General features: G+C 39.6%; 1 protein-coding gene across 1 annotated transcript; it reads left to right on the top strand.

The window, feature by feature from the left end:
- The first annotated feature begins 9 nt into the window (after nucleotides 1-9).
- On the top strand, nucleotides 10-14961 carry EDNRB (endothelin receptor type B). Its single transcript, XM_009281734.1, has 7 exons — nucleotides 10-231; nucleotides 8845-8957; nucleotides 9123-9327; nucleotides 9656-9805; nucleotides 10950-11083; nucleotides 11669-11777; nucleotides 13315-14961. Exons 1-7 carry the CDS (start codon nucleotides 13-15, stop codon nucleotides 13444-13446), a joined length of 1062 nt encoding a protein of 353 aa, XP_009280009.1. The 5' UTR covers nucleotides 10-12; the 3' UTR covers nucleotides 13447-14961.
- Nucleotides 14962-15477: the final 516 nt, after the last annotated feature.

Here is a 15477-nt window from a genome sequence, read left to right as displayed (position 1 = left end):
GCCTCGCCCCCCATGTGCACGGGGCAAACGGAGATCAAGGAGACTTTCAAGTACATCAACACGGTGGTGTCCTGCCTCGTCTTCGTCCTGGGCATCATCGGCAACTCCACGCTGCTGCGGATCATCTACAAGAACAAGTGCATGAGGAATGGCCCCAACATCCTCATCGCCAGCCTGGCCCTGGGCGACCTGCTTCACATCATCATCGACATCCCCATCAACGTCTACAAGGTGAGGGGGAGCCGGGGATGGGTCCGGGGACGGGCGCGGGGGTGCGGCGGGCTCTCCTCGGGGCTCCTCGCCGGCCCCCGGCGGGCACCCGGCACCTCCGTGGCTGCCGGGGGGAAACGCGCCCCGCTTCTGGCTGGGAGACAGCATGCCAAAAACCTGCCGGAAGGTGGTATTCTGGTCAGATGTTGTCCTTGTTGTCCCACATGGCACCCCCTCTGTGCCCCAGTCCCAACCCTTTCACCGGTCCGGGCTGGGAATGGGGCAGAGGTGTGCGGCTGGAGGTGGCCAGGCTCTGAAAGTCACCTGGAAACAGGTGCTGTCCTAGGGATAAAGGAAATAACTGCAGTGGATAAATGCGCAATGGGTTCATGGCTTCCCTCCCTTCCCCCGAGGAATGGAGGGGGAGGCACAGAAGACCCTCTCCGGTGGGGTGGGTACCACGCGGTCCCTCCTGCGCAGCTGGGGCAGGCTTAGTCATATACTTCCCGTGGGTCCGTACAGTCGCTGGTGGCATGGGGACTTTTTCAGGAGGAACCAAGGTCATTCAAACTGAGCGATTTGTATTAGTTTTATGCGTCTGGCGGTTGAGAGGCACGATGCTTTCCTGAGCCGTGAACCCTTTCCCCCGTTGGCCAGCGTTGCAGCATGGGCAGCTGACAGGGAGTGAGCCACACCTGCTACTCTTGCACCTTCTTTACTCTGCCCTTTGACGTGATAAGACTTGCCACGGAAGGAGTACAACCTCTGTCTCCTCTACCCAGCTTGCGTGGTCCATTTGTCCTTAGGAATTCATTGGGCGGTTGAATCCAGCCTCTAGTTACGATCACTCTTGGGAGGGATGCTGGAAATGACAAGGCATCTTCCGCCTTGAGAGTTTACAGTCTGGGTCCCTGAGCACCAATCACTTACTGCATAAAGTGAACATGAGAGCCTTCATCTATTCCTTCTCCTCACTTCGTATGCATGTTTGTAAAGTCTGGGGTTTGTTACTTTTAGCTTTCGAAAACCATGGTGAAGGGACGGGTTTTGAATTTAGTCTTCTGTATCTGTAGTGATTACTCCCAGAAACTGCTGAAGTGGGAGAATCATGTGCCTTTATCCTTTTAAAGTATTGGAAGTATTACAAAACAGGTAACATCATAACAGTGTTAAATTCATGAGCCGGATAATTTGGATTACACGAGAGTTCTTTGATTTGGAATTTCAGTATTTTCCATGCTATACATTTATCGTAGTTCTTGTGAGAGGCGTGTACTCTTGTGAGTGAGAGTGGAGTTTATGAAACAAAATACTTCAAGCTGTTTTGAAAAAACTGTATTTTTGTAAAAAAAGATATTGAACAAAAAGATTTTTTTATCTGTTCTCAGAAAAAATAAAAAAAATTAAATCAATAACAGCTGCTCAGTACAAGACTTTGCAATCTCAGTGACACTTACTGCAAAATTAATTTAATGATAACATGCAATAATATACGGCAGTCCTTATCTTGATTGAATGTCATCAAGTATATCATTATGAGTAGGTTGGAGCAGGAGGAATAAAAGGTCAGATTGCAAACCGATAAATACTATACCAGCTGCAGGTCCAGGATTTTTATTGTGCTATTGATAATGCTAGAAGCTAAGCAATAGCTCTCAGGTGCTAAATCTCCCACGCTGCTGCTCATCTTAATGAAGAGCCCATAATAAATTTTTATTATCCCTTACAATAATGACTGCAATATTTGCTGTTTTATAAAAACAGGACTTTTGAATAAATGTGAGTTAAAACCCCCAAACATTAGACATTGTGTTTATTTAATCAAAATTAAGAGTTTGAGTAAGGTTTGAGTTGATGATAACTTTTCATCCCATTTAATTTCACCTGCAGAGCAACGTTATGAGGGAGAATGCAATCAAAAGCTGGCTATAATCACCCAGCAGTATGGGAAAAACAAAAGCTAGCAAAGGCTTGGTTTGTAAATCAAGTATACTTAAAACAGTTGTAACTTGCATTTTGAAACAATTTTAAACTGGATGAAATGGATCTTCAGAATTGCTACCAGATCCTCAGTTAGACAGCTGCGTGAAAAAGAATGTGAGAGAATTTCTCATGTTAATAAAATGCCAGCAGTTTACTCAACAACACTTGCAGTAGAAAGTGTGAAAGTGTCTGTGAATGCTTTCTAGACAGACCCATAAGAGAGAACTCAGAATTCGCACTAGGAGCAGCATTTTGTTAGGTATTAAAAGTGATAACTGCAAAAGATGTCCCCTGTGACTATTTAAGTTAAGTGAATATGTTAAGTAGCTGAAAAAATACGCAAATGAAAATTTGCATCTTTTAAATTGAGGGTATCTAAAGAAAAGCAGGTGTTGCCTAGATTGTGAGGCAAATGCAGTCCAATGTGTAGGATCCTCATTAGTCCATCGCACTTGACAAATTTGAATATTGATCAATACATTCAGTAGAAAAATGGAAAGTATTGGAATCTGTCACATAGTCAGGAAACTGGGTATGCAATGAGGGCTTGAGGGGCGTTCAGTTCCAGCATGCGGAACCTGGAAGACCTTTTTGGCGTTCAGGGTCCTGGTAAACAATCTGGCTTTGGCCGTACCCCCAGAACTGCAGAATGGGAAGTAGAGAAAAGTCTGAGACAATCATTCTGCAGTACATAACGTTGTGGCAGTGTAGATACTTTGCAAAATTGCTACTAATGGGATGTGAAGGTGGTCCTATGCCTGGTCAACTGCTTCACTAAACAAAGTAAGCATATCTTTGTTAATTTGAGGCCGCAAACAGCAATTAAAGGTGTGAACATAAGGAGCAGAAGGATAGAGTAGGTAGTCAGTGAGCTTTTTGTGTCCTTCTCTGCACTTAATCTTTGGAAGACCAGACAGTGGCAGCTTGTACACCTGACAATACAGGTCTGCAGTTCTGGAAGGCTTATGCTTAGTTTCCCAAATCGATAAAGTTGGTAACTCCCGCGTGTAAGACACCAAAACAACATCAGGATTGGAAATTCCAAACTTACATTAGCTCTGCCTCTCATGCATGTATGTGTAATGAGATAGGAATATAGACTTAAAAAAGCCATAATCAAATAATATAATAACATGCTTTCTCTTCTGATATATAGACTACATCTCTCTCTCTCATTTTGTAATTTATTCTCTTACATTAAATCCAGTTTACTGTCATGTTGCAATGGATTTTTAACAGGGGGAACAACCTATGCTCTGCACGCTCTTGTGTGGCTTTCTGAACTCTGACTATCAATTTGCTATGACACAAATGACTGAGGAAGAATATCTACCTGGAAATACTGTCACAGGTTCTTCTATCTCAGAGCACAATGGAAGAGCAGAGTCAAAAATTTCCAGGGAAGGAACAAAAACTGGTCTTTATCCAAGCCAATGATCAAAGGCCAAAGTCAGCTTTGTAGGCAATGATTTTTTTTCAGTGATGTATTTTAGGGATTACATAAAAAAATGCAGTTAACATTATATAGAATTATCAAGCACTGGAAATAATAGAAAGACCAGATGAGGGACTGCAGACGCAAACTGGCCCCCTTGTTAATTCAGCTGTGCTCTAAAAAAGGCAGGATTTCCATGGAAATGTCTTTGTGATGACTTTACTAACTCTTTAATCCAAGTACCTATACGGCATGCATCATGATAAAGCCAATCTTTTCCTAACTTTCCAAAAAAGCCAAGGTGCTTGTCTTTAGAAAACATTGTTACTACTCCATATTACAACTCTTGGCCACTGGTTCTTCTGATGTTAAAGATAACAGCCATTTTATTGGAAGATACGCATCATTTCCTTTCTTTCAACATCTGAACCACTGACTTGAGGTCTTGCAAAGCTCGTCTCAGAATTTCTTACACAACGTTTATTGATCTCTGACCATATTAAGCTAGAAGTCTTTTTCACTTAGGAACCCTTTATGGTCAACAAATGCAGCTTATAGGCACTTAAGAAAGATCTGAACTATCCAGTGGAGGGACCTCTTTAGACTCTACAGGCAATGGGGGGTAACTTTGTTCTGCAGTTAGATGGGAACAATCTACTCTGAAGTCCAATATGTGAGGTAGTGGAAATGTCTGTATGTTGTTAAAAGTACGCGTGCATAGTTTTCATGATAGATCTCCCAACTGAAATACGTTAGATGATGTCAGTATAGATTTGTAAGTTTAGAGTCGTTTTTTCATTATGTATACATTTGTTATGTATGCATTCACTTAAAAGATGCATGTGACAAATTTCAAAACAAGTTTTATTTGTTTTTTTTCTTCTACCCTGTCTTTATGCTTCCCAATCTGACAGCAGCATGGCTTTCTTTTGATGCAGTCCTTTCACTGGGATTGTGAAATTGCAGAAATTTTTTATTTTGAGAACACATTATGGGGTTTCTGTCATTTTCAAGATGTGTATATGATATTACTTTATCTTAATTAAGTATTTTTAAAAAAAACGCGGTTTCTAAGCAGAAGTTACTAAAACAGGAAAAGAAACTAATTGCATGCCTCGTATTAAGATTTACACTGTTTATTGGATAGACCCGTAAAACATTCTTAGCTTAACTAGGAAGCGGGAAATATATTTTCTTGTCTAGAGGGAAGATCCCCACCCTGACATCATAATTAATATTAAATATTAATAAGTTATGTAATGTTGTCTGACTTATCCCTGACCATAAGCTTAATTTCCTGGGCAAATTTCCTGTTTTGAAAACTGCGTGCTCCTATGAAATGCCAAAAAATACTTTATCTGCATGACCTCCCCGTCTCAGAAGTATCAGGTGAAAATCTGCCAGTCATTTCACAGATATATTGAAAAAATGTTGCTTGTGAATTAGGTGTACAGTTGCATGTCTGATTTCCTCTGTAACTAACTCTGCAATTCATAATTATGAAAATTGAGTCCTATCATCCTGTGAACTAGACTTGCTGTGAACGCACAGCTAGGAGGAGGTACGAATTCCTGCTCTGTGTTTCCGTGTGCATTCATTGCTCAGGACTAGGACACTGATGTAAGTAAGTGCACGCTTCGCTACTTCTTCGTGCCTGACTGCAGAAAGTCAACAGTAGTGGGTTGGAGCCGTGGCATCAGCCTTCTGGCTGGTGGCCACAGCAGCTGAGCCATCAAGAGCAGCGTATCGTGCTCGCATGCTGGCGTATTCCAGCAGCGTATTAGGAACATCTTTTTGTTCCTACACAACCAAGAGGAAGCAGAGCAGGAATTGTAACTCACAGGTGTGTCTCTGAGTCACAACATCTCTTGGGGCTACTTTCATAGCTGTGCAGCTTTCACATCAGTTTAGGCTCAGATCTGTGTCTGGTCTGAGAAAGCGTTGGCTAGGAGTGCATCAGATGTATTGGTTCTTTTAAGTATGATTTCACTTCATTCTGCAATGTGTTCCCTTTCCTTTCATTCTATTTCATTTCATTTCATCTTCCACACATTTCTGTGGCTTAGCACTTAAAACTTTGCCCATGTAAAATAAGTGACTATAAAACATTGGAAAAGGTCACTCGGAATACAGCCAGTGGTAGACTTCTCTTGGCATTTTACTGATGAAAATGCAACATTATTTTTTCTCTTTGCTGCCAAGTGGCAGCATTTGTCATTTGTAAAATGGCACTCTTTGTACAGATACCCTGTTATGAATCATAAGAAAATTGTTTCACCCATACAAAATTGCATTAGACTACATCTGTACTTCACTAAGAATAATCATTGCTCTTGTCCACAAATATGATGCTCCTGAATACTTCACAGTGGATTTTCACTGTACTTTAAGGCAGTGTTTTGAGGAGATGGCAAGACAGAAGACAAACAATAAGGAATTAAGCAATCAGCAATTAAAACATTCTACTTTTTTCCTTTTGCTCTCTTAAATGTTTTCAAGCTTTTGCTGCAAAGCATGTCATTAACCACTTGCAATACCATGATAGAGAAATTTGTGACTCATGCATTAAAATGCTCAAATTTCACAATATATCAGCTGCAAGAGATAAAGGACGTGTTTTTCCAATCCAGTGCAGACAGCTGTGTGTCCATTCTGCCCCTGATTTAAGCTGGCTGAATGCAAGTAATATTTTGATGTCATGCTAAACCCAAGCTAATGCACCCTTTCTCTCAGCAGACCGCATTCGCTCCCGTGCAGCGCCATTATATATAATCCAGCCATATGGGTCCCAAACTGGAGCTGGCTCAAATCCAGTCAGCTTGGAGCACAGGTGTGACTGCACCTGAGAGATAAGCATTAGTTCAGGGAAATCTCCGACATGTGGCTGAACCGTTGTGATTTAGGGAAGAGAGACAGGGAGTGTCTTGCACGTACACCAGCTAGTTGTAGCTAAAGTCTTGAACAGAATCTGCCAACAGAAATTTGACCAAAGCTCTGAATTTTAGTTCAACGAAGAAAAAAAAAAATTAATTTTTAAGTGCTTTTTTAATGAGTCATCTCTGGTTTAATATATACACATGTACAATATACAATAGATACTATAGACAAGTATACAATGTACTTGCTACCCAGTCCTTGACTTCTATAGCAACTAGGTGTGGTAGGCTGGAGGTTCACTGCCTGATTGATATAAACTAAATTAGTCCAGGTGTCATTTAATTATCTAGAGCGTACATTTAGAACACCTGTAATTATTCACATTGCAATTTTAATAGTAGTTTGTAACTATCACCCCCTTAACAGCACTTCAAAAGAAGTCTCAGGGAGAGGCTTTACTGAAAATACTTTAATTACAGACTGAGTTATATTCCCGCATCACATAAGCAGAAGGTACCGTATGGTTATTACAACCTCGTCCCTACTTCCTCTGCTTTATTACTTTCCATAAAATTCTCAAGAAACATAAATCCTTAGAATTTATTTTTCTGCTTCATTTCTGCAGGAGCATTATACTTTTTGTCTTACTTAAGTAGACATTGAAGAAATAGATCAAAGCTGGGCCATGTTACAGTTTTCCTACTGCTGTTCTTTTAAAGATCCCATTTCAGCACAGGACTAAAGCAGATTTTTGAAGGTATTCTGGTATCTGAAAATACTGAAAATACTGGTGGGCACTTCATAGGGATTTCCAAAAGCACATGGTCATGAAATGTACTTAACTCCATTTGTGTTAAAATGATACTTAAATTATATCAGGGCTTTTCAAAAACTGTTGTGGACCACGTAACTGTTTATCCTTAGATGCACATGTATGTGTGCTTAAGGACTTTGCTGAACCAAACCAACGTGAGCAGTCAACTCCGTGGCTATCTTCAATCATTTTGGTCCCCAGCAGAATCTATACAGTATGGTGATCTATTTCTTCTTTTCTTACATCCCTGTTAAATGAGATGTCTGAGGAGACCTGAACCAAGGGAAAGATTTTGCAATCTCTTTTGGGTAGTTACCATTCTTCTTTCCTCTCCTTTTCCATTTTGTAGCCCTCTATCTGCAACAGATCCAAAAGGCCTCATTTGAAGAAAGTTATGAAAAACAGAGATGGGCTTAGATAATGTAACTAATTACAGAAACTCAGACAGTTTACTTTTGTATATAACGATTGCAACTATTTCTTGGCATAACCTCTGTTCTGGAGAGTCTTGTTTTTGTGAGGAACTGGATGATTTGGCTGCTGCTGTGGTGTATTTGAGCCATCAGAGCAGCTCACAGCAGAGTACAGAGATTAAATGTTTCTAAACTAAAGCTACAGGTAAACAGTTCATAGCATCAGCTGTGAAGAAGGTGCTTTCTGTGTCCAGTAAGTCTCTCCCCTAAATCAGCTAAAACGTACCGCTGGGAATGTGACAGAAGATTTCCATTAAAGTGTATGACCCGAAGTGCAATTGAACCAACTTAAAATTCATTGTGCTGTTTTCTTTGTTCTGTAGCACAAACAGGTATGCCGAATGTGCAGATAGTCTTTTTGGTATTGTAATACAGAATCGTTGGAAAACTGGTCAATAAAGATCTTCAGTGTGGGATTTATCTGATCTGTCTTTACCTGCTACAAAACAATTAGTTCAAACTAGCTGTTTAGGAGCGTCCGGTGGTCCCTTCCTTCGTTACCAGATGATCAGCTAAAACCTGTGGGATACATTGCTTTCCAGTGTTGCCTGACTTCTCAGCTGATGGAGCCTAGACACCAAGCTTCAAATAAACCCCACCCCAGATGTGCATTTGTTAGCTTTGTCCCTGTTCTGATCAGCCTCAAGTTATTTTCTTTATTTCTAGTAAATCGAGAGTTAGTTGGAACATATAAGAAAAGCAATGAACGCTCAAGACAGATAAAGCCAATACAAGAGGGAAATCCTCACCTGCTCAGTCATTTTTTGCCATAAACACTGGGGTTGTGAAGTTAGAAACAAAATGAGTGGAGTTTGTAGGGCTTGAGAAGTCAGGACTAACCCTTTATGCATATATCCTTGCCCAGCCAGGGACTGACTGGGATGCTACTACCTAGTTTTTAGGACACACACCTGGGAGACTCCCTTAGTCAAGTTCTTCTTGACTAAGTTTTGCATGGTGGAAAAGAAAAACAATTAAAAGAAAAGTCTATGTTGCATCTATGGGAATTATTTTTAAAAAATGATTAATTTCTAATTGTTTTCTTTTCACAGCTGCTTGCAGAGGACTGGCCCTTTGGTGTCGAAATGTGCAAATTAGTACCCTTCATTCAAAAGGCATCGGTGGGCATCACAGTGTTGAGTTTGTGTGCCCTCAGTATAGATAGGTGAGACCCATTTTTTCATCAAACTCTGTAATTTCTTTTAAATACGGGCATTGGTTCAAATTCACCTTTCCACTCAGCTGATATCATATGAATAAGCTGAGTGTAAGCCAGTTAAACCGGGTGGGTTTTCTTATATTTTTAATTCGCATATGTGTGTTGCTTCAGGTATCGAGCAGTTGCTTCTTGGAGTCGCATTAAAGGAATTGGAGTGCCAAAGTGGACTGCTGTTGAAATTGTACTGATCTGGGTTATATCAGTGATATTGGCTGTTCCAGAAGCTATCGCATTTGACATGATTATGATGGAGTACAGAGGAAAGGATCTTAGAATATGCCTGCTTCACCCCACGCAGAAAACATCCTTTATGATGGTAAGACACTGACGTTTATAAAAGCACAGCTCTCCGGAACAGTTCCATGGATCTTCTCAGTGTTGTGTGGATTCTAATGTGCACAAGTGTATGTGAAATGTAGGTGAATATAATGTTCAGATGAAATGCTGACAAATTCCTGAGGTATATCGGTTAAAAAAAGAGCATTCAGAAACTTTTGTCTTTTTGTGGGCTTTGGGCATATTATTATCTCGTCCCGTTTTCTCATTTGTAATGTATGCCTTAAAGAGATGCTTTTCAGGACAGTTATAGCATAGTTTCCAACATTCAACTCCTAACAATGTTTTTACTTTTGTTTTCCTTCTAGTTTTACAAGCAAGCTAAAGACTGGTGGCTGTTTAGCTTTTACTTCTGTTTGCCACTGGCTATCACAGCATTCTTCTATACTCTCATGACCTGTGAGATGTTACGAAAGAAAAGTGGGATGCAGATTGCTTTAAATGACCACTTAAAACAGGTAAAAATTTATCCCTGACAACTCTGCTGACTGTAGAGAGGATGACAATAATACCTTTACTACCACGTCATTATTCTGTTCTTGTATAATGACTTCAAGATTACTACTAAAGAGAAGTTTCCTAACAGTGGTGCTGCTGAACAACTCTGCTGACTGTAGAGAGGATGACAATAATACCTTTACTACCACGTCATTATTGTGTTCTTGTATAATGACTTCAAGATTACTACTAAAGAGAAGTTTCCTAACTGGTGCTGCTGAACTCGTACAGATATAGAGATATAGATATAGATATCAGATCCCTCAGAAACCTAATTTCACTGACAGTTTCCTAACAGTGGTGCTGCTGAACTCGTACAGATATAGAGATATAGATATAGATATCAGATCCCTCAGAAACCTAAGATTTTCACTGACAATCACAAAACTTCTTTTTTTCTTGTTTGGTGTTAATCCTTCAGGTTTTATAGTTTTTCTTTCTTCTGTAGAAGAATGAGAGATGGATATTTTGTAATGAAAACTGAGGTCGTGCTGTAATGTAGAAGCTGGTGCTGGAAATTTGTTGATTATTTTGAATCAATTTCATGCTGAAGTATAGTAAGGTTAGCAGTATATGTTAGCAGAACAAAACACATTCCAAAATACATTCCAGGTTAGTAGTGCACCAGAGACAAACATCATACGTCACTAGAATTAAATTACATTTGTACTATAAAGTATATTTGTGCTCCTTTCCTCTTACCTTGATAAAGCTGTAATTGAAATCTCTTGGGGCATTTAAAAGAAGACCTGAGATCAAAGCACAGGAAAATACAATTGAAAATAAGCTGGTATTTGAAAGTGACTGGGGAGACAAATATGTTCTTCATTTTAATTTAAATGACTGTTTTTATGTCCTTGATTTTTTTCATTTTATTGCTCATACTTTTTAAAATTAGAGATACAGAGAATCAGTGCAAGACATCTAAAGCAATAGAAAAGATTAAGTACATATTCCAAGAAAATAAGGTATTATGATGTTCTCCTAACTCCTATTTTGATAGGGGTTTTATTTTGTTTATGAAACATTTGGATGTTAGAAGACAACAACAATCGAGAGACAGAGAGAAACTATAACACTGTTCTGTCCAATTTTCTTTTTCAGAGACGTGAGGTGGCCAAAACCGTGTTCTGTCTGGTACTTGTTTTTGCCTTGTGTTGGCTACCACTCCACTTAAGCAGAATATTGAAGCTCACTATTTATGATCAGAAGGACCCCAACAGATGTGAACTTTTAAGGTGAGACTGTAAAAATAAAACGCCTGTGCGCTACTGACATTCTCCGTGAGCATATTTGGATTTCCTAATGAACTAGCTTACTCTGTGTGTCTGAAGTTCTCTCTGCTTCTTCATCCAGGACACTCTGGTTTCACTCCCAGTAGCAGAGTCAGGAAATTATGAGGAATCCCATGAACACTGGGCTTCTGTCCTGTTTGCCTGTCTTCTCCTGATCCCTTTTGGGACTGTCCTACTGTCTTACGGCGTTATGAGGGCCGAGGGGGAATTTCTGTCCCCGTTTTCCCTTTCAACAGAACAGCTAGGATTAAATCTGTGAAGAAAACCTCGTGAACGTTTCCTCCCACAAGTTAAGGTGGTTGGATCTTCTGAAATTACTTTCATGAGAATGGTCTACTGATTCAGACTATTATTGAGCACAATTGTTACCTCCACGAGTTAATCCTGTTGATATAAGCCCCTTTAATATTACATTTAATGGTTAGTCTTGGATGAATGAAGCTGAGTCCAATTTTCATAGCTGTCAACCTCTACTAAGCGTTTTCAGAGAAAATGAGAAGTGTCTCACTTTCTTTAATTTCCACACAGCTTTTTTCTTGTGATGGACTACATTGGTATTAACATGGCTTCACTGAATTCCTGCATCAATCCGATAGCTCTGTATTTGGTGAGCAAAAGATTCCAAAACTGCTTTAAGGTAAGAGGCTGCTGGGAGCTGCTCCTCTGGTTAAAAGGTGATGTCAGCAGTAAAATTCATTCCTTAACATGCACAAAGTGTTTTAAATGGTCATTAAATTTTACTTAAAATTTTAACTGGGTCATGGTAGGTGTTCTCTCCCTCTCCTGCTGAAGCTGCACAGAAAGGAATTAAGGGTTCATAGGGACAAAAAGAGAAAGCAAAAGAGAGGAGTGTACAATAAACCCTCTCGGCACCATGCTAATCAGTGCTACATCACTTCCTGACTGGAGCTGGCACCCAGCCACTTCGAGAGCACTGACAAAGCAGACTCAGACTGCGCTGCAGAGATTCACGTAGCCATATCCTCTGCAACCCAATGGGGAGGGCGCTGACCCCGGGTTCCCCCCATCCTGACTGAGCGCTCAAATCAGTAGGCAAGTTACGTAAGGCAGAGGGTGCAAGGATCCACTCGTCCCTTTCCAATGCCAACATTTTATGAGACAGACCTGTTTGTAGTTTTGCCTCGGTTTGAGTGAATAGTCCTGGGCACTAATTCTCCACGCAGGATCTGAGGCTCTGGATCGCATGTGGATTGCAGCCCATCAGTCCTCAGCCTTCATGCCTGCTCGGAAAACGTCCAGATTTGGGCTTTTTTGTGGCCCCTTACTGTCTTCAGACACTGTATTTGGGTTCTTACATTGCCTACCACAAATTCTTAGATTTTTCTTTTCTTGCCAAGCATTTAACCGTTGGCCACTGCTAGGCTAATTGCCTGGCTCTGTAAATTTCTTACTGGCTATATCTTTCCATCAGAAGTCAGTCAGCTCTACATCTAGTAGTGTTAGGGTATTTCCCACATAATTGTGACAGCACATTGCAGAGGCTTTAATGTCGGTCTCGTCTTCCCTGTCTACTTTGCCAGCTCCCTGAAAGAGTCACTGGAGCTGAGATAACGTAAGCGATCTCTAGCATCCTGAGCGTGGAAACAAGTGGGTGTGTGGGATCCCAGATGGACTTCCAGCACCCAAAGGCCAGTCAGTAGCATCAGCAAAAGGTCTGTTCATACATTTACATCTAGTAAATGTATGAACTGTATGTACATTTTCACCATTCTCCTAGTTCTTTCCCCCCCACACCCCTCAAAAAAATCAACTAAATAGCATCATCTTGCTTAGAAAGTATAGATTACTGCGCAGACATTTTTTCCAAGAAAGATCATCAGAGAAAGGACAAGAAGTCTAATATTTTCAGATGCTTTTAGAATTGCAGACCAGAGTTGAAGCAGTATGTGTGCAGCCATTATTATATATAACTCCATGTAACTCTTCCTGCCCTCCAGCGCTCAGGTTGCTAATGGCACATCCCAGAAGTTAGTGGCCATTTGAGCAACGCAAAGGTTAACTTTGTTTCTTTGCTTGCGCTGTAATCCCAAAATTGTAGCTTGCACACTTGCCATTTCCTACTGTACTGCTGAAGAAGGGCAGTGTTTCAGTGCATTTTGCCACATGTGCAGAACAAAATGAGGTAAAATGTTTTATTCCTTTTATTTTAACAGTCATGCTTGTGTTGCTGGTGCCAATCCAAAGATCTGTTGTCCCTGGAGGAAAGGCAATCCTGTTTAAAGTTCAAAGTTAATGATCACGGATATGATAATTTCCGCTCCAGTAACAAGTACAGCTCTTCATAAAACAAGCATAAAAGGTATATTCTCTTACATTAATGCTGGTGCCTTTTTAAGTAAAAGTGGCAATTACTTTTAACAAGATGGTAACGTTTAGAAAAATCTAGTTTTGTGTTTGCACATAAAAGGTTATAGAAAAAATAATTGCCCCAAAACTGTGTCACGTTCAAAATCATGGACGTTTTTAAGATTGTCATATGAAGAAAAGCATAGAAAGAACAAGTCGTTGTTAGCACTTGAATACTTCTGAATCAGCACTTCCAAATGATCCCCACTTCCTGTACATTAAACGATCATTTGTATTCGCTATAACAGTTGCAGGAACTGAAGTCACAGTAATTACTAAGCAGTATAATATAATGTTAATTGGATCAAAGCCATTAGATATAACTCAATGTATTATCTTTTATAAAGGAGATTAACCACCATCACTATTGTGTTTTTTTTTTTTTTTAATAAAACGTGAAATACTTTGTAATAGAAGTTTAAATGTAAAAAAGTAGAATTTTTATCAGGGGTATTATAGAGTTAGCTAATGAAAATATTAAAGGATGCAGTCAAGTCAAAAGTGCATTTCACTCTGACGATTGGTTTTACCTACTGTTGTTAGAAGCGACCTTCTAGGCCTCTATAAATACCATTTTGTAACCACTTTGTGTGTTCAGTGCATTTGGCAGCACTTTGGGTATGGTCCATTTCACTGTTTCCATGTTATTCGTGTTTAACGACAGCGAAGGAGAGAAAAACACACCAAAAGCAAAAATTAATACTACTAGAACCATAAAAACAATAGCTAGTATTGGAAACCAGCTATTTTTAACTGAAAACAAATTGATTGTATCCCATGCAAACAGTGGGCATTCAAGAGCCTGAGGGTTCTTTACTAGAGATACTTTTGCGACAATTTACAACTGGTTTTGCAATCCAAATACTCTCTTGGGGCAAAATCCTTTAGAAATAGCAGGTAGAAAAAATGTAACCTAGGAAAACAGAGGGAGAATTTGAACTTCTATTTTAATTTAGGTTTAAATCTTCATAAAGAAAATAATTCACGAACTGTACTTCTAGAGAACAGTACTATGTAGCACACTCGTCTTCATACTGTTTTAAAATGTTATAGTTCTGTAGTTCCATATTTATGGGCTTAAGAAGATGTGTGATTAGTTTCTGCTTCTGTAAATAGTTTAGTGAAGCGTAATTAATTATAAAGTATTAAAATATGGGCAGGACCCTGTGAGAAAACAGAAAGATAAAGATGCCTGTAGTAAACATGATGTGCGTTGCCGGGAGCAGTGCACGTTTTGTACATACATGACAGGTCATTCTTTGGCTTTTCATTTCCTATTAATGTGTTACAGATGTCCCCAGAGACTTACTAACATATTTCGTGCACTAAGGCACGAGTTTTTCAAGAAAAAATGTCGTATAACATGCTTTTATAAAAGACATGTTTTCAATAGGCATGGTATTATATTATAATAAAAGTATTTATCAAAACTCAGGAATTCTTTTTTTATTTCCAAATTACACATGTAAGGATTTTTACCTTTTTTTCCAGTCTTTATTAACTTCAGATTTTTTTAATAAACCTCCTTAAATATGCTCAGGATGAAAACAGTTTTCATTAAAATGTTCAGCTGATGTTGCCTTAGATGGGTTTCCTCTCATCTGACTTCGGGTAGCTACAACTACCTTGCAGACCACTAAAAACAGGAGAGGTGAACCCCATTCCTGGTGTTGCCCCATCAAAAGCTAGTAAGTGTATGCTTGCATAATCAAGCTGAGGACCTATGCACATGCATTTGAGCATGGGCACGTGTGTGTTTGTGTGTGTGAGTATGTGTGCAAGTGTGTATGTTGTCTACCATTAGGTTGCTGTTACCATCTTAAAGCAGCACATGCACCCAACTGCTATAATGCTGAACTTTTATAAATATAAATCTATTTAAAGTTTTGTTCTTTACATTTTTACTTTAACTTTCATGGTAACTTTCTCACGGTAAGCTGTGAATATCGCTTCACTTCACCCTGCCTGCA

Source organism: Aptenodytes forsteri, unplaced genomic scaffold (genome assembly GCF_000699145.1).
Source record: "Aptenodytes forsteri isolate BGI_AS27 unplaced genomic scaffold, ASM69914v1 Scaffold51, whole genome shotgun sequence".
In the NCBI taxonomy this organism is placed as follows: Eukaryota; Metazoa; Chordata; class Aves; order Sphenisciformes; family Spheniscidae; genus Aptenodytes; species Aptenodytes forsteri.
This window is presented reverse-complemented; position numbering and strand designations above follow the sequence as displayed.